Here is an 18358-nt window from a genome sequence, read left to right as displayed (position 1 = left end):
GAGCCAAGCTAGAGCCATGCAACTGCATCACCGTAAAACTTCAACACATCACTTCGTATGTAGCCGTTTACCGAACAACGCTCACCCCATACGTGAGCCCACCCAGAGCTCCAGACTCACTTTTTCACTAGTGCGACCAACTTTCTCATTTGGTCGCACTTCCCACCTTGTCACAGGCAAAACCTACGACTTGCTGAACATTTTCTTTGCAATAAACACAACATTTTACCAATGTTCCCTGAACACCCCACACTGCAGGCTGCGGTAGCTGCTTCTTTGCTGATTGCGGTGCGCTCAGTCCGGTGTGCGACCAAAAATTACTTTACAAAGAGTAAACGAGGACATGCTAATGTCAGATTTGTCCAAGATGAAACCGAGGGAATTTTTTTTCTTGTGCGGTCTTTTCCATGACCAGAACAAACAGCGCATGTGCTCCGAGATGACCGCATTTCTAAGTGTAAATACCGCCGTACACCGACTTTATGAAAGTACTGTTTTCCACCACTGTGGTGCTCCTGGTGGGACACAATTGTACTGGATTTCAGCGCACAACAGTTTGTGTGTCCTGGGACTCATTCCAATGTATCTGCGATCGGACCAGGGATGTCCTGGCGAAAACGACACAATTTACCGCTTGTGTGTCCCATTCTGTATTTCCATCGCTCTCATTGGTCACGATAATGGCCCAGAAAAGAGTTGGTGCTTGCTGAGCACCAGTTTGTAGAACCTGGAGTGCTTAGGTGATGGAAACGCAAGGAACTGGTGCTAAGTCAGGCTCTGGCTCCAAACTAGCAGTGGAACCAGCTCGGTGGAAAAGGAGTAGCACAGGAAGATGGAAGTTGACTATATTGTCATAGTTTGCCTCTGGCACATTGTGCTCAGGTTGGGGGACATGTCTCCTCTCTGCGACTGCATGTAGGCTATTTTTGCCATCATCATTGAAGCGTGGTGGCGGAAGGTTTTCACCTTCACTCAATTTAAGTCAGTGATTATATGAGAAAACAAGCAATGGTCTAGTTCACACACAGGTTATATCCCTCTCTGTGCAGGTGATACGCTGACCAATAGACAGCCACAGATATCATTCGCCATATTTTACCAAATCAGACTGTAGACAGTCATATGACAGCCTGTCATGTATTTTGTGGTGTTCACTGCACATACAAACTTTTGTCTCCTGACTTTAGCATTTAAGGCAGCGCCTCTTTGCAGGCAAGGTAACCTGCAATAATACATATAATGAAGTGAATCTAATGTATAAGTTCAATAAAGAAGATCTGTTGTCTCCATTCCCACTCAGTGAATATGAGCTATTCCTGCTGCTTTATTCTCGTCATTGCTTCTGTTTTCCGACAGTCAAAGTGACTTTATAGTTCATTTTATCATATTGAAACCTCGGTCATTCTGCGCTCCCCTGCTAACTGTCTTCATCATGTCTGGCAGCAAATTATAAAGAACCTAGAGATCCTCCAAGAAAGTTCTGTGGGTATTATCAGTTGGCAGTATGAGTCTTCCCTGCATAGCTTTCCAACATCTTGCCACATTCCCAGTGCAGGTAATTCTCAGTCTCCAGCACCAGTCCCTTCAACCCTGCTGGGATCCCGCTCCAGCCTCCAAATCAGGCATTCTGGTTTCCCTCCACAAGAAACACGTAGCACAACCTCTCCAGGATGTAACTGCATCCCTCCACTCCATCAATGCCTGTCTGCAGACACGGGAGAAGGCCAACAGAGAGCCTGTAAGATCAGCCTAACATGTCTTATATGTCATTTTATATATAAGATATGGCTTATAAACAGATGCTCCAGATCCCCCTCCAATGAAACGATTCAGAATTTAGGACAACATTGGTAGAGTGTAAACAATGCTATACAATTTTATTCCCTGTAGAAGACACGGAAGTTTAAAGTACAAATGAATTAGGTCTAATTTTTCGTTTCTTGTTAATAGTTAACTAAGCTTTGTCCAGCTTTACATATACTTTGTCTAACTTCTTTTCGATCTTACTTCATGCTTGTCATTAAAGTTACTCAAAACAATGTCATTTCATGGCAGGCTGAAGGCTTCTCCTGGGTGGTGGCACAAATCACCTTCCATATACCGACTGTCGCTCCCCACCCCTCAACGAAGGTCAAAGACAACATGTGGACAAAATGCTGCTTTTGTGTTTTAATTAAAGCTTAAAAAAAAAAAAAGCATTCCTGAATCTCTTTCCATGTTATAAACGGTGTTTCCAGGCACAATATTATTTTTGCTCTGCCAATACAAATTGGCCAGCTTGGGAATACTCGGTAGTGTTTTATTTTTTTTTTCTTCTGTAATGAAAAAACAAAACCCTGTTACCAAAAACACTCAGTTTCCATCTAGAAAAGATTCCCTTTAAACACATGTTGTACGTGAACGTATGGACGTGTTTGTGCATGAGGGCCAGCCCTGGGGCAGAAGGCTGACTTGTGCAAAGTCCACCAAGGTCAAACAAAAGCACGTTAATTACTGACACTGGATGCGGCTGTGAGTTGTGAAAATTGCACATTTTCACTTGTACCAGAGGAGATGTGACAGCAACGTTATTTAATGACGAAACACTGACAAGAGCTGATCCCTTCACTTTGTCATATAAATAGAATCCAGGTTTGCATACAGACATATTGGAAAGGCCAAAGCACAATAATATATATCAGGTCATAAGTGAGCTAAGACCTGGAATTTTCTGTTTTAAATCATGTATTTTAATGTATGTAATCTAAGATTGATTTCTTAAATTAGTTCATTTGTTCAAGTGAGCAACAAAGCACCGTAAAACATATTTTGTTTGTAGATGTTAAAACAGTCAAGTATTTCAACACTTTCTATTTAGGATTAGTGATGAATCAGTCTTAAAGGCAATGTCTATGATTCTGGAGAGTGATTGTGGATGTTCAGCTAGTTACTACATTCAGATCATTGGCATGTGTCAGATTCACCTTCCCTCTCGCTCCCTATGCCTCCTTCTCCTATCCTGAGCACAACCTCCAACATGCACGGCATGAATTTGAACAAAACTGTAGAATCACTGACATTACCTTTGAAAGTGACTAAAAACCTGATTTTATTACTTCCCAAGTTAAACAACAAGCCTTCAAACTTTAAACAACGCTTTCTCAGCGTCACCTTTTGCGTAGATTCTGCTCCGTGTCAGTGTGTCGTTCACAACCTGGTTCCTTAATAAAGAAGTCAAATGAAATCAAATGTATAAGAGACAGCTCTGATTCTGGCCATCAAATGTGAATTAATGTGTACAAAATGCACATGACTCAGGCATATATTCACATAATAAACATTTATTTTAGAGAGAATTCAGAGTGAGGAATCTGGAACGATCTGGAAACAGCAAACAAACAGGTCCATCCTACAGACAGGACCTGACGACCTCCTGCAAAGGACAAGAAAAGACGGTGTCACGTTTTACTCGTTCACACATATGCAAAGTTTGTCTTCATACTGAACAACAGAAAACCAAACAGCTATGTAGCACGGCAGATATCAGATCACAAAATAATGATCGACAGTGACATGACTCAGTCTTTACGTTTATAAACCTCGAAACAAAGAGACACTCACCTGCCAGTTATGTGGGCTATTCCAGGCCATTCCTCAATTTGTACTCGCGCACATCCTCGCTGTGCTGCCAAAAGAGCTGCAGGTTGAACACAACAAGACCACAAGTCACGTACATGTACAAGCTGCTTTATAGTCTCCTTGCTAAAATAAATTCCAATACAATCTAAAACTATTCACTGGTGTAAATGAAATGAATGAAATGAAAAATACTTTATTCATCCCAGAAGGGAAATTCAGTTATAAAAGTAAAGATCTGCAATCAATAAGTGAAACATTTCAACAGATTTCCCAAGGATCAAAACTCAAGGAGCTCTCCTTTAGTGATCACAGTATCGTACTGAAGTCATTCAGGCAGCTCGCTTTGGCTCTCAAAGTGCACATTTGGATAGATAATTTAAGACAAACTTCATCATTATGCAAGGAAAGCACTTGTATCCTTTGATCAACAATGTTTCTTAAAAAAAAAAACAAAAAACAAATAGTAGAGACAATCCTTGCAGCCCATTGCTTCCCTCTACTGGCTGAAATAAAGGGAGACACTATGAGTTCCAAAACATATGCAGCACGTTAACAAAAACGTTTCTCCATACATATCAGAGACAAACTCCATCTAGATGAATGCAACATGGCACTCTGACAACAAATCATCAGTTGAAAAGATCCTACATCATTGCCTGTGTGTGTGTGAAATGTGGATATTTACCATGCCCCACAGGACAGCACTTGAACCAAAGGCCATACCCACTCGAAACCAGTTAGGGTTGACATAGTCATGCTTGGCGCTTGTAAATGCAGACCTGGATACAACTGAAAAAAAAAAAGAAGCAAAACAGCATGAGAAAGGCATTACTTTTAACAAAGAATTGAGCAATGTCTTGCCCTGGGCGGTCCAGATTTTTAGAGTCATTAGACATCTGTATTATGCAACAGAGGAATGAAGTGTTGCAAACCATCAAACCAGGTCGGTACACCTCTCCTGGTGTGGTGGTATACATCCATTATGCTAATACAGCTCTCGAATGGTGTGTATCTCATCAGGATATACCACTCTCCAATGACAGGAGCTGCTTGATATTGGTTTGCTGCTCTTGGCGTGTGTTCAAACTGTCTTGTATGCATTGCACAGGTACTTTGTAAATATTCTGCCAATTAACTAAATTCATGATCAACATGTATACATTTTTATATCCAACTTTGCTGAACATGAAGTGCATGTAAATGAAAAAAATGAAAAAATCTACAAAAAAACCCAACATGAAACTATTTTGTTCTTACATGCTTTCGAAATGTCTGATTATAAAGCAGTTTCACAGATGCTTGAGGATGCAGCAGGTGCTTACATTAGCCTGAACCTTTCCCTGCAGAGAAATGACACATATGAGAGTAAATGGCATCAGTGAACAGTGGGCTGTGGGATCAGAGTGGTCTACGGGAAATGAAGTGTGATTAGTTTCCGCATCATTAAAACCATCATTGGTAAATAATTCAGCGAAGACATTCAAATCTGTACAATCAAATGCATGATGGCATTCCATAAATCCCAATACATGTGCAACTGTTAGATGGATCAGCCCTAAATCGGTTATCAATTAAACAGTCTGGCTAAGTGGCTAGGCTATCCACAGCTATGTTTGCTAAATGAAATACAATGACCTGCTGCATCGATAATTACTTGCACTAAATTCATGACACATAAATGTATATGTTTAGGAAAATATAAACTTTTGTCATTGGCATCAAATTTACGTAACATTTATTAGGCAGTGCTGATATGACAGCCAAAAGTAGTCAACCAGTATCAAGTGGTTCCTGCCGTTGGAAAGCGGTATGTGTTGATGAAATACAGAAGACCTACCATCCAACAGAAGCGAGGAACCACGGGGTGGCCCCGGGCTACGCTAAAGTATGGCAACCCCACACAACAAATAGTGAAGCTTGTTTCAGGACAACACATGTACTCAGGACAGGAGCGACATCCAGTAACAACTTTATCTCTTTATTACCCGTACAGGTGCATTTTAACAGTCCAACCACCTCCATTTAAATGTAGTTAAAATGTGTTGGTACATGTTTTTATTAGTTAGTGTGTATGGTTTAGGTTTAGCTGTAGATGCAGTTGAATCAGTTGAAGCTTGTCCAGATTCTTCTGAAAACAAGTGGTGCAATCTGCAGCTAACAGGAAGACAGTGAAGGCTGGATGGACATATGTCTCCACTGGGTGACTGTCCTGAGCCAAACAGGGGCTCTTGTATGTACTTTTTAGTTTATATCATTAGCTTTACTAACTATTAAGAAAACAACTGTTCCAGCTTTTAATCAACATAAAAGCGTTTTATACTGTATGTGCATATCCATATACTTCCACATGGAAGTCTTGCCTGAAGAGGCAAATGATGAGAGGATGATCAAAAAGTGACTATTGGTTTCACAGTGATTCATACCAGGAGACTCTGTACAGCCTCAATGTGAGCAACAGTCTCAGCCTGGTCCGATAATAAGCGTTTGGCTCTGCAACTGTCCCCTACACCAGTAGTGACATAGCATTGGACATGTATTGATCCAAACTATTCTTGACATATTCCTCCATCAAACACACTATCCACTGAGTTTTGAAAGCAGACTGGAAGTTACTGTTCATGTCCAGTAAATACGGCAGCTTCACATTGTGTACAGCAGCTAAACCAATCCAGCGTGAATAATCCTCCATCTTATGAGTGGGTAAAAAAATGAGCTTCAACCTTTGCTCTTAGATAAATATGAGAATAGGTTGACAAACTTGCTCAAAAGCACAAAGTACGGCAACACATCCGCAACATTAGAGGAAGGATACCACTCTTGAGACTGCAGTGCTACAACAATGCTAAGCTAAGCTAAGCTAAGCTAAGGTCAGGCTTCAAAATAATCACGACGTTCACCGCAGGATAAAACGCTTGCTATTCAGAATCGTAACAACGAATGCATTATCATCGTGCCATAATCTTACCTCTGTTGACTTGAACAGCTTTACATAATAACCGATTGAAAGTCATTTTAGCTTCAGAGCGACTGCCTTTATCCGAACTACGATCCTGCTGCACGGCGCTCGATTAAACTTCCTGGCAGGGCTGATTCAAAGATAACCGACAAGTCGAGCGACCACTAAGGGAGATCTGTCTGTTATTTTAAAAAAAGAAAGACAAAACAAGAGTGATTTAAAACTCAACACACGAGTGGATTTTACAAGCTTAGCACTATTTGCATTAATAAAAGAAATCAAATCCACGACTTCGTTTGGTTTTTCACATTGCACCAAATTTAATTTCAGAAATTATAATTTTATTACCTAGCTTGCCTGCAAATATATACACGCATGTATGACAAAAAACTAAATCTTTGTGACGATCTGCTCACTTTAAAAAAAAAAAAAACTCTAAGAAACTCGTGTTTTTTATGTCATCCTCGTTACCCTTTTCCACCAAATTTTCCTCTTAAATAAAGATACTAATGCTATTTATTTTATTTTTTTTCCTCAAAACGAGATCCTACAGTAACAAAGTGCTATTTGGGAGGTTTCAGTGCTCTCACGTTTACAACCTGTCATAATCAAGCTTTAGTGAGTGAAGTATTTGATTCTCTCCAAGAAGTCAGGCAGTTTTAAATTGATAGAAATTTGAATGGAATTTGGTTGCAACGACGGATGAACACACCAGTGTGCTACACACCGGAGCATCCTGGCACATTTGTTCTAGCATAGAAAAGGTCGCATAGATTTGCAACATGTCCTTTTTATTTATTTATTTATTTATTTATTTATTTATTTATTTATTTAATAGTAAACGCAATTTCGTGTCATGCATTTCTTATTCACTGAGACATTTCGGCCCCGCATGTCCGCGTTTCACACGCAGACTCAGAGCGAAGCCTGACCCGGAGGTAGTGATGGCCAATCGAGGCTTTGTTGAAGCTTCGACACTTGATTCGAAAAATGGTTCATTACTCGAAGCTTCAATGACACAGTGCTCGAGTAGGACATCTAGTGGTCAATAAAATGAAGTGCAATCGAGACGTGTCATTTATTGATTCATGGTTTGTTTGGGATCTGGCTTGCCACGCACATTCCAGTTCANACCCGGAGGAGAAGCGCGTCGGCCATTTTGCTCGGAAGGGGGCCTCGGCTTCAACACGTGAGAGAGAGGAGCCTGAAGAGACTGAAACAGTCCAGGATCTCTGCCTCTAAGAGGATATTATTCATGTGTGAACCGGCAGAGGCATAGGAAGCCAACACAATGCCCACAATCACTCTACCGCCGAAGGAGAATGCTCTTTTCAAGAGAATTTTGGTAGGCTAAATGCCTGAGATAACGTTAGCTTGCTAGCTCATGCTAGTTTGCCAAGTAGCCGTTAGTCGTAGCAGTCAGAGCATGTAGCTTGGGAGTTGCTGCTGAATTATGCAAAGATTCAGTAGACCAAAAGTGTTGTTATTTTCACGTCTCTGTTTTGAACTGGAAGCTGTAGCAGTGTAGTGAAGGGAATAGCACATTGGGCTAACAGCCAGTCATGTGGTGTTGTCGCTATGCTCTGGCCTTGCAACACATCTAAAGTATATCAATGACAAAGCTGCTTGACACATGACAGCCACAGACAACTTTAAGCGGGTGGTCGCGGTAGCTCTCCAGGTTCTAGTTGCGGTTTGTTAACTTACTTGGCAGCACTGTCAGTCACCTTTGTCTTGCATACGCGTCCTAAATAGTTGTCGCTAGTTGTTGTAGTTGAGTTGAGTAGATGCAGCTAGCACCGGTACCTGCCACCAAACCGTCTCTTAACCGATTTCAAAATGTACCTTACTCTTGATTCTTTACAAGATTATGCGAACGAGTTGTTCATTAAATCCTTCGAAGTCACATTAAATTCAGCTTATAAAGCATCAGAACTATTGAAGTCAGGTCTTAGTTCAAAGTATCCTGCCATCGAGTGTCGCTACCACGTTCAGTGTAATGCCAATCAGTTTTATTACTAGCAATACTAATACTAGAGAGTGTTGGTATGTCCTTGTGTCAATCAGTGACTGTAGTGGGAGTTGGCAGGGCTTCCACTGGTGTGGGGGGGCTCTGAGCTCCTGGTGTGTGCTCTGAGCCAGGCACATCCATCTGTCTGATTTCATCTCATCAACAGCCCTCCATCATCAAGTTCTGCTGCGTCCATGTATCACACTGCATTGTCAGGGAGGCAGCATCAGGTCCATGTGATGCCATCCCAGTTACCTCTGCTGGTCGCTGGATCGCAGTCTTTGCAGATGTTCAGCAATATCTTTTGTTTTTTTTTTAGATTTTTTTTTATGTGCTTAAAGCCAGCTCTCCAGCCTCAGATGCTTGATGTAACGTCTGCTCTGTCCGTTGTTGCAGAGATGTTACGAGCACAAGCAGTACCGAAACGGCCTCAAGTTCTGCAAACAGATCCTGGGCAACCCGAAGTTTGCCGAGCATGGAGGTAAGAGGAGACCTACTTGACTTCACACTCAATGGAAACACTCACTGACAACCACTTCCTGCTCTGTTTTGAATCAAGAGTTTACTAGTTTTACACAAGATGTGTGGCGCGTATTGTTGTGTAATTTTGTCTCTGTGGCATTACGTTAAAACACACAATCACCCTTCCTTCTTGACAGCTGACCTTAGACTTTTAAGTACATACAAGTAATAAAAAGACTGTAATATGAAGGAAAAAAACACTTGAAGCTATTGAGTGAAACACATTTTAAATAGATTCATATTGCACCATAGACCTCCCATCATATGTTACTGAAGCAGCAGTCAACAGCTCTTTGGCACAATATGCTGTAAATCATGGTGTATGCGTTCATAATATTGTAAAACCAGCTTGGCATCTTGCTGTTTTTCCCTCCTGGAACTGATGGTTAAAGGAGGAGTAGAAGTCTTTCCTAATGATTGTAAAGACCTAAGACAGAGATGTTAATACACTCATGAGTATATTTTTAATTCTGAGAGTTTGCAAATATACATCAATAGCGTGTGTGTTTTTTGTTGCAGTTTCTTGTGTTCAGTTTCTTGTGTCTTGTGATTGTGGGTTGTGCTTCTGCACCTGCATCAGATGGAAGATATATCGAAAGTTGATCAGAAAGAATCAGTGGTTCTGCTTCGGTAATACAAGTAGCATTTGTTGCTACCGCAGTTTAGGTCTTAGACAACCGACAGTTTCAAAAAAATACATAAATAATAAAAGTTTAGGATTAATAAGGAGCTTCTTGTGTTTAAAGAAACAAAAAGCAAAAGCTCTAACACTGAAGCACAATGCAAGAAAAGAGTTAAAGTGGATATCTGTTCATAGCAGGACAGGGTGATGGCACTACCTGATTTAATGTAAAAAATATGAGCTTGATTAACGGTAAATGGGCTTTTTGTGTGTGTGTGTGTGTGTTGGAAACAGCCACATAAGTTTTCACTTGTAGGGTGGTATGACGTTGCCATGGATACATGATGGCTTGAGTCTTTGTTTACATTCTGGATGTGTGCTGAACAAGCTACAAACTCCGTTCTGTATGCTATGGGATGTGCCGACAACTCTCGCTGAATTATTTTGATATTGAAGAATTCAAGATCTACTGATTCTTCTGAAGCATCCCAGTTCCTTGCTGCCAGCAGTGTAGCCCACTGTATCCATGGCAACACTGTAGTCGCTGTTACTGGAAAAAAGTTTACATCTATTTACAAAAGTCTAGTTTTCTGACATTTTCTAGACGACTCATTGTATTAAATAAACTAAGTGTCTGTTCTTATCTTTATGAGAGCTTTTTTGTGAGCTTGTAAATCATAATTACAACATAAAGACTCCAAGTTTGTTGTTTGTTTTTCTTGTGTGAATGCAGTGTGCTTCTGTACTTCAAGACCTAATTTAGTCTCTTGTAAGATTACTCTTGTCTAATCTACCACTTTTAGTAAATTCTGAGTCATGTTTGTCTCAGTGTGCACTGAATAGCAGCTGTTCCATCAAAGTCAAAACCGTCCCTCATCTGTTTGTCTGAAAATACTCCCAGTTGTCATTTTACCTTCTTAACATTCACAGAAAAATCTATACATTTGAAAGGAGTGAGTTTGTGCTCTTGTTGGGATTAAATGCTTTTGTCCAGTGTTATGCTGTTGCACTGTGAATAAAGTTAAATTCATTAGAGGACAAGATTGAACTTTATTGCTGTTGACAATTGCACTATTTAATGCAAAATGTAAACAAAGGCTGAACATCTTAGCCTAATGAACTCTGTGAGTACAAACCAGGCAAAAAGTTCTGAATGAATTTTCTATTCTATTGTGCGTATTTTGCACGTTTATTTTAGTACGATTGTTGTGACACAGCACAGGACTGCTCCATGATTAGATTTGCCCCATACTGATATTTACAGGAGCTTTATGGGGAGTTGACTTATCTAATGGTTACTTAGCAATTAACATTACATTAGCTGATATCCCTTGCAACTATTGGATTAGAATGAAATTAGAATGAATATTTGTGATGAAATATGAGAATACAGTTTTAAATTATTACTTTACGGCGGATAGATTTTCAGCAGTGGCTGTGAGGACAGCATCTGGAGCGCCTACACCTTTGCTCATTTCCACACCTGCACCAGCCTTGCTGCTACAAAGGGCTGTGATTTATTTTTTGGTGTCAGTGAAAATTCTGTATGTTAATTTAGGGAAAACTGCAGCCACGAAAACGTACATTCAGCCGCGTATGACCACAGCTTCATAATTATGAGACCGGCAACAGCAAAAGATCAAGAGAAATTACAGCCGTCAGCAAGAAATTATAGGAGTGTGAGGAGAATCACTGGAGAGCAGGGCAGGTGTCTTGGTGAGTGACATAATGTTGGGTTACCTGTCACGTCTCAGGATGTAAGGAACTAACATTGACTGTTTGAGACTGGCAGGTGTAAGACTGTCTAATACATCAGCTGGTCTGAGTCACATCTAGTTTGTCTAACATAAACCCATTCTATGTTTTACATGTGAGAAAAAGACAGAGAGAGAGTTGACAAATTTAGAAGTTTACAGTACACACAGTCCTTGTTTTTATTTATCTGTGGCCACTGCTCCTGCAAGTACCAGTAACAGAGCTGATGGTGGAACTGAAGCTGCCATGTGCACTGCAGGAGCCAAACCAGAGATCAGTTTTGCACGTCCTGACGCAGAAGTTCCATCCAGAAATCAGCGCCACAAATGTCCATGCGCTTTACAGATGCAGCAGTAAAGTCAAACTGCACCCAGTCAAGGCAGCAACGCCACTGTTTGGAAAAATGTGCACTCGATATCCTGACTGGCTGCACAAAACTAGTAAAATGTGATCTGTATGAGAAAAAATGACCAGCCTTTAAATCACAGTTGCTGAGATTCACCACCTACTGCACAATGCACTGAGGCAAAGAAAGTGTTGAAGAGCTCTGCTGAAAATGCTGAATTGAGTTTCTGGATTCTGTGGATAAAACGTATGAAATGTGTGCAACTTGGAACTGGAACCTTTCCATTGATGATTTACAAAAATCATTAGGTACACATTTAATGAAAAATTTAACCTTTCGGTTGCTCCTCAGATATTTTTAATATATTTTTTAAAGTATTCTGACCAATATTGTGTTGAGTGCAACGTTTTGACATTAGTGATATGAATGTATCTGTACTTAACACAGGTTGAGTTTGATTGAATGTCTCACTCCTTGCTCTCCTCTTGCTCATTTCTCCAGAAACCCTGGCCATGAAGGGTTTAACCCTCAACTGTCTGGGCAAGAAGGAGGAGGCCTACGAGCTGGTGAGACGAGGCCTCCGCAATGACCTCAAAAGCCACGTCTGTATCCTTTCATCGCTGCCCAGCGCTGCCAGCCTTCGTCTCACACTTCTGTCTGCTGTTCAGTTAAACGATGCAGCCGCTAAATTGACCCTGTAGGACCTTAGAGAACTTGCATTTTCCTTTGTTGTACATTTGTAAACACTTGGACAGTGTATGTGTTCTTCCTGAACGCGCCACCCTCCCAGGCTGGCACGTGTATGGCCTGCTGCAACGCTCGGACAAAAAGTACGACGAGGCCATCAAGTGTTACCGCAACGCTCTGAAGTGGGACAAGGACAACCTGCAGATCCTCCGAGACCTTTCCCTGCTTCAGATCCAGATGAGGGACCTGGAGGGATACAGGGTGAGAGACACCAGAGAGAAGGGATGGGTTCAAAAATAGAATCATCTAGATTAAATTGATGAGGGATGAGACTGGATGAAGGGTAGCGCTCAACTTTCTTCAACCTTTTGTCTTCTCAACCAACACATTTACGCTTCAGTTGTCCAGAACCAAAAGTCACTTCTCCAGGAAAAAATGGCCAATCATTTTCTTTTTTCCCTTTTCTTTGCAAATTTAAATTCGAGACAAACAAACTGAAAGCATCCAACCTGTGTCATGGTGTAAATGTTTTTGTTCCTATGTTTTTTATTTTGTAGTTTACACAGTGTTTTACAAAATCATGCAGAGGCACTTTTAAAATAAACGTAATTTTAAACAGTTCTGAATGAGGAAATTCACTGTTTTTATCTGCATTTGAGCCATTATTTCCCAGTTAAGGATTTCTTTGTTTGATCCTTTTTGTGATGCCGGTTTGAGGACGAGCACTTTAGATGAATCACTGATGGTCTTTGTGATGTTTGATAAGGATGATCGAGGCATTAATGTGCTGATTGTTTGCAGGGACGTGGGATGAATTCGTACCTCAGACACTATAAACTGCATCTATTGGTTGTGAGACTGTTTCTAAATGCGTTCATGGATAATTGTGGGAGTGGTAAACAGAATCAGGTGTACTTGTGGCTTTATAAAGCTGACAGAAAGAATGTGTTTGCATATTTCTGTCATTGAGCTTAGACACAGTCATGAACCTATTTGTGCTTTTTGAGTTTTATGCATCTGGACCCAGGTTTGCTCCAGTGGCCCAGTGTTTGAGAACCAGTGGTTCTACTCTAATTAGCCAAACTTAAGCGGGCTGTGGAGGCTGACGGAACCTTTTACTGAGGCAGAATGTTCTTTCTGCATTTCTTTCAAATCAACATTTCAAAAGTAACAGTTACTCATTTCATGAAATAGCCGAGAAGTGGCAAGTAATGTGAAGATGCACGTTTTTTAAAAAAAGATCTTGTTCTTGACTTCTGACTTGTTTGGTGGGTCAGGTACATTCCTCATACACTGCTGCACAACAGTGGATATGGTGGTTTACAGGACAACCGAAGAGACACACAGCTGCATGCACTTGTGTGATGGTTCGCTCTCTCTCTTGCTTCAGGAGACTCGGTACCAGCTGCTGCAGCTCCGTCCAGCCCAGCGGGCCTCGTGGATCGGATATGCAGTGGCTTATCACCTGTTAGAGGACTTTGAGATGGCTGCCAAGATTGTCGAGGAGTTCCGCAAAACGCAACAGGTAGGCTGAAGTGCTTCAGCTGAAGTGTGCAGATTTCTTCAGATTTATCCAAAAACAAATACGATCCGGTCTAACTGGCATAAAGACCAGTCCACATAGAAAGTGTTATTAAAAATGTCTGTAGACTATAGACTTTAGAACAGGGGTGCCCAATCCTGGTCCTCGAGAGCCCCTGTCCAGCATGTTTTAGATGTTTCCCTCTTCCAGCACACCTGATTCACATGATCAGGATCGTTATCAGGCTTCTGCAGAGCTTGATGATGAGCTGATCATTTGAATCAGGTGTGTTGGAAGAGGGAAACATTTAAAACATGCTGGATAGGGGCTCTCGAGGACCAGGACTGGACACCCCTGCTGTAGACAATAGACTTTAGAACAATGTGACTTCCAGATGTGCACACGCGGGTCACTACGGGACCCGTCTACACTTTTCCTACTCGCCTCAAATCTATTGTTTTAAAAAACCTTCTGAACCTCTCACAGGAACGATGCTGATGATTTCTGTGAGACCGTCAAAAATGTTTGAACAAATATGAGGTCCTGAAGCCTTTTCCAGGGTTGGGTTGTCTCAGTAAAAACAGTGACGCTGCTGCTTTATCAAACACAGTTTAATAGTATTACAGCGTGATATTCGCATGTAGGAGAAACCAAATACTATTTTTATGTCAGACAGAAAGTGCTAAGATGACTTGCACAAAACGGACATTGTACCTGTATTTTAACCAGTTTGGTTTGATCCACTTTTTCTGTGTTGCAGAAAGTACATAAACTATGTCAGAGTAGCTTGGCAGTGGACAAACTGATTAATATGAGCGTCATTATTCAGCTTCCTATGCACACATCTGTTTAAGTCCGTACCACAATCCTCTTCTTTGCTGTGTGTTTGTGTTCAGACGTCGCCGGACAAGGTGGACTATGAGTACAGTGAACTGCTGCTGTATCAGAACCAAGTTCTGAGGGAGGCCGGCCTGCACAAGGAGGCCCTCGATCACCTCAACAACTATGAGAAACAGATCTGTGACAAACTGGCTGTAGAGGAGACTAGAGGTGAGCTGATGTGGTTGTTCAGACACCAGCGCTGCTCGTTAAGTGTTTGTGTTTCAGTTGAGGTAGCTGTTGCTGAGCAGTGATCACTTCAGCGGTACTTGCTGAGCACCACCATGTTGGGGATCAAACACACTTTAGAGCTGTGCTTAGTAAGTGCCGAGCCTGCAGGAGTCCTTTGTATAAATGTGTGTGTTTTGTAGGAGAGCTGCTGCTAAAGCTGGAGAGGCCTGAGGAAGCTTCAGAGGTCTACAGGAGACTCCAGGAGAGGAACCCAGAGAACTGGGCCTACTACCAGGGCCTGGAAAAGGCCTTGAAGCCAGGTGAGCACTTTTAAATCAGGCCTACACATGTGTGAACAGTTTCCTGTGATGGATTGATGTAGTGAACCTGCAGTTTAGGTGACTTCTGCACTTTGTCATGTTCTTGTGGTTGCAGCTTTTTCTTTTCTGTTGATATGTTTTCATGGAGCACGTGAACCTAGTGAGATACACTTATTTTTTCTGTCAACTTTGACTTAATCCAACCTGAGATATGACAGCATCTTTCCGATTTGCAGTGAGGATAAGTAACTTCTCCCGTTCTCTGGAGAAACGTTTACTTCTCAGTAAAAATTTTAGTCTTTCCATCACTGCTGCACCAGGAACACCTGAACACAAGCTAATTTATGCTGTTAGCCAACAGTGTGGCAAAAATACAGAATAAAATCCTCTGGACACAAGTCAGGAGCAGTTAGTGTTCATATCAAACATCAGAATGAAGAAACATGTGCTCTCAGATATAAACGCCTTGTTGATGAGAGAGGTCAGACGAGCTGGAGCTGAGAGCATCAGAATCGGTTTAATTGTCAAATACAGTGTATAAGGAAAATACACGTGGCTTCTCTCCTTATATACTAATCACAGACTGGACATAAATACTTTTTCAAATGAGAAAAATGTTTAAAAAATTGTCCAGTCTTGAGATAGATGAACTACGGCAGCAGAAGACCATGTCAGGTTCTACTCATCTCAGCCGAAGCAGAAGTATGAAGCTGCAGGAAGCACAGGCTCACCAAAGCTGTACAGCTGAAGATGGAAAAGTGCAGCCTGCTCTGAAGGCCTGAATCTCAGTTTCTGCTGAAGCTGCAGATGGTAGGCTCACTGTTTGGCATCAACAACGTGAATCCTCAGAGCCAACCTGCCTTGTGTCAACAGTCCAGGCTGCTGTTGGTGTCATAGTGTGGGGGATGTTTTCTTGGTGGACTTGGTACCAATCAGTCATGGTCTGAATGCCACGACCCGTATGCCACGGCCTGTCTGAGGGTTGTTGCTGACTGTGTGCATCCTTGTATGGCCTCAGTTTACTATCTTCCAGCAGCACAATGCACCACGTCACAAAGCAAAGTCAAAGTGGTTTCATGACTATCACGGTGAATTCAGCGGGCTTCAGAGGCCTCCCACCAAGTTGATGTGAAGCATGAATGTGCAGCTGAGAAATCTGCAGGAACTGTATGATAAATCATGTCAGCACAAAGCAAAATCTCAGACCAAGGTTTTATAACATCAGGCAAGGGAGGCCTGGCCCAGGACTGCACTTGCACAGCACCTTTCTACCTTAGTGCTACTCAAAGCGCTTTACAGTGTTTTCTCATTCACCCATTCACACACCAATGGCCACAGAGCTGCCATGCAAGGTGCTGCCTGCCATTGAGAGCATCTTCAGGTTCAGTGTCTTGCCCAAGGACACTTTGACTGTGGAGGGGCGGGGCATCGAACCAACCACTCTACCACCTGAGCCACAGCCGCTCATGTCCATTCATTAGGTATCACCTTTTGGTGTACAAGTAATGAAGTGTTGCAGAGATGGCAGATGGTATTTCTCATTAAAACATCCTCTGTCATCACAACAAGATGTGATATCTTACAGTTGTTAGATTTACATCTGAAAACTCCCCAAAGAAGTAATAAAATATGTGTTGTGATCTTAACAAATATTATAATTAGATATCAATACGCAATTAGGATTTATTTTGAAAAGAATTTGCTTAATATTTTGTATGTAAAACCATTATTGGGCAAAAACAACAATTGATTCCTAATAATTCAGCGAGGTGTTGGTTGGCTGAAGGATGAGTGCAGGTTTAGTGCTCGGGACAGACCAATTTCGTGGCCGATGTTTGGCATTTTCCCAATTATCATATCGGTGATTTTGATTATTGATAAGTGAAATACACTACTTCAGGTCTGATGCAGCCTTCTCTCGCCGTCTGTCGTCACTCTGCAAAAACTGAATAAGAAATACAAGCTGTTGTCACAAACCAGAACATTAGCTCTGTTCACAGGGGATAATGCTATGCTAACAGCTAGCAGCTAAGTTGGAAGGCAGCAACAAAGTACTTCAAAACAGAGTCTGGGAAAAAAATATTTCATTATGGTTTAAGATATGGACCCGAGTGGACAATAAAAGCTAGAAAACAGTGAAAGAAAGTAGAGCAGACAGAAGTGCCGAAGACAAACTCATGAATCTCAGTCGAAGCCACATAAGCAGAAGAGAGCGTCCTGATTTAATCGCTCATCTTTCCATTTTATATGTTCAGTTATAGTCACACAGCCTAGTTATGATGACAGGTTCTCTTCTATCGCATGCTGTTAAAACTTTACATGCAATGCGTATCGACCCAAAAAAATGTTGGTCATCGGTTTTCTTGAGCGGCAATAATCGTTATCGGCCCTGGAAAACCCATATCGGTCGATCCCTGATGTTGACTGGTCAGTTTTTCTTTCCACTCTGTGTGTGTGTCCGTCCAGGCAGTATAGAGGAACGTCAGAAGATTTACGAGGACTCCTGGGTGAAGTTTCCAAAAGGCCTCGTTCCCCGAAGGCTGCCTCTTAATTTCCTCACAGGTAACCACAGCAGACCCTGTAGCAGCGCCGCATGTCGTCCGTGTGTTTTCACGACTACTCATCACCACAAACACCACTGCTGTGACAATAGCTTATGGAGTTTTACCCAAGTGAGCAAATGTTCTTACCCAACTGATGTAGCTGCTGAATATGGCCGGCGTGGAGACAGCAACTCCATCTGCAGATGAAGAACACAGGATGCAGTTGAGAGCTCTAGAAAACTGGACCTTGAATTCAGATTCTTGTGTCAAACTAGTTTTTCATTTTAAGAAGAAATGTCTTGTAGAAACCTCTGAGCTTGATCTGCCAATTATTTCTACAAAACGTTAGCAAACTGGAAAATGCTCCTCTGAACATCCAAGAGCCCATATGTCCTCTGCTGTCCAA

General features: G+C 41.7%; 2 protein-coding genes across 2 annotated transcripts in view; one reads left to right on the top strand and one right to left on the bottom strand.

Annotated features, from left to right (window-relative positions):
* Positions 1–3300: 3300 nt before the first annotated feature.
* Positions 3301–6717, bottom strand: ndufc1 (NADH:ubiquinone oxidoreductase subunit C1). The gene is made up of 4 exons (XM_008289878.1): positions 6584–6717; positions 4304–4407; positions 3601–3676; positions 3301–3412 (listed from the first exon to the last, which is right to left on the bottom strand). Exons 1-3 carry the CDS (start codon positions 6627–6629, stop codon positions 3617–3619), a joined length of 210 nt encoding a protein of 69 aa, XP_008288100.1. The 5' UTR covers positions 6630–6717; the 3' UTR covers positions 3301–3412; positions 3601–3616.
* Positions 6718–7716: 999 nt separating this feature from the next.
* LOC103363217 (N-alpha-acetyltransferase 15, NatA auxiliary subunit-like) overlaps positions 7717–18358 on the top strand; it is a 17097-nt gene continuing 6455 nt past the window's right edge. The window contains exons 1-8 of the mRNA XM_008289877.1: positions 7717–7919; positions 8982–9066; positions 12332–12436; positions 12621–12778; positions 13908–14042; positions 14936–15089; positions 15290–15409; positions 17876–18081. Coding sequence (XP_008288099.1) covers positions 7866–7919; positions 8982–9066; positions 12332–12436; positions 12621–12778; positions 13908–14042; positions 14936–15089; positions 15290–15409; positions 17876–18081 — 1017 coding nt within the window. The 5' untranslated portion in view covers positions 7717–7865. The remainder of the gene's footprint in view (positions 7920–8981; positions 9067–12331; positions 12437–12620; positions 12779–13907; positions 14043–14935; positions 15090–15289; positions 15410–17875; positions 18082–18358) is intronic.

Source organism: Stegastes partitus, unplaced genomic scaffold (genome assembly GCF_000690725.1).
Source record: "Stegastes partitus isolate 25-593 unplaced genomic scaffold, Stegastes_partitus-1.0.2 Scaffold642, whole genome shotgun sequence".
Lineage (NCBI taxonomy): Eukaryota > Metazoa > Chordata > Actinopteri > Pomacentridae > Stegastes > Stegastes partitus.
Note: the sequence above shows the minus strand (reverse complement) of the source record. Positions and strands in the feature narration are given on the sequence as shown.

What these genes read in the sequence shown, in the direction of transcription:
- ndufc1 (XM_008289878.1), bottom strand. Translation starts at nt 6,629, where the DNA reads ATGACTTTCAATCGGTTATTATGTAAAGCTGTTCAAGTCAACAGAG. An exon ending in AGCTGTTCAAGTCAACAGAG is followed by an intron (nt 4,408 to 6,583) that starts GTAAGATTATGG and finishes TTTTTTTTTCAG; the next exon opens with TTGTATCCAGGTCTGCATTT. An exon ending in GTGCTGTCCTGTGGGGCATG is followed by an intron (nt 3,677 to 4,303) that starts GTAAATATCCAC and finishes TTCAACCTGCAG; the next exon opens with CTCTTTTGGCAGCACAGCGA.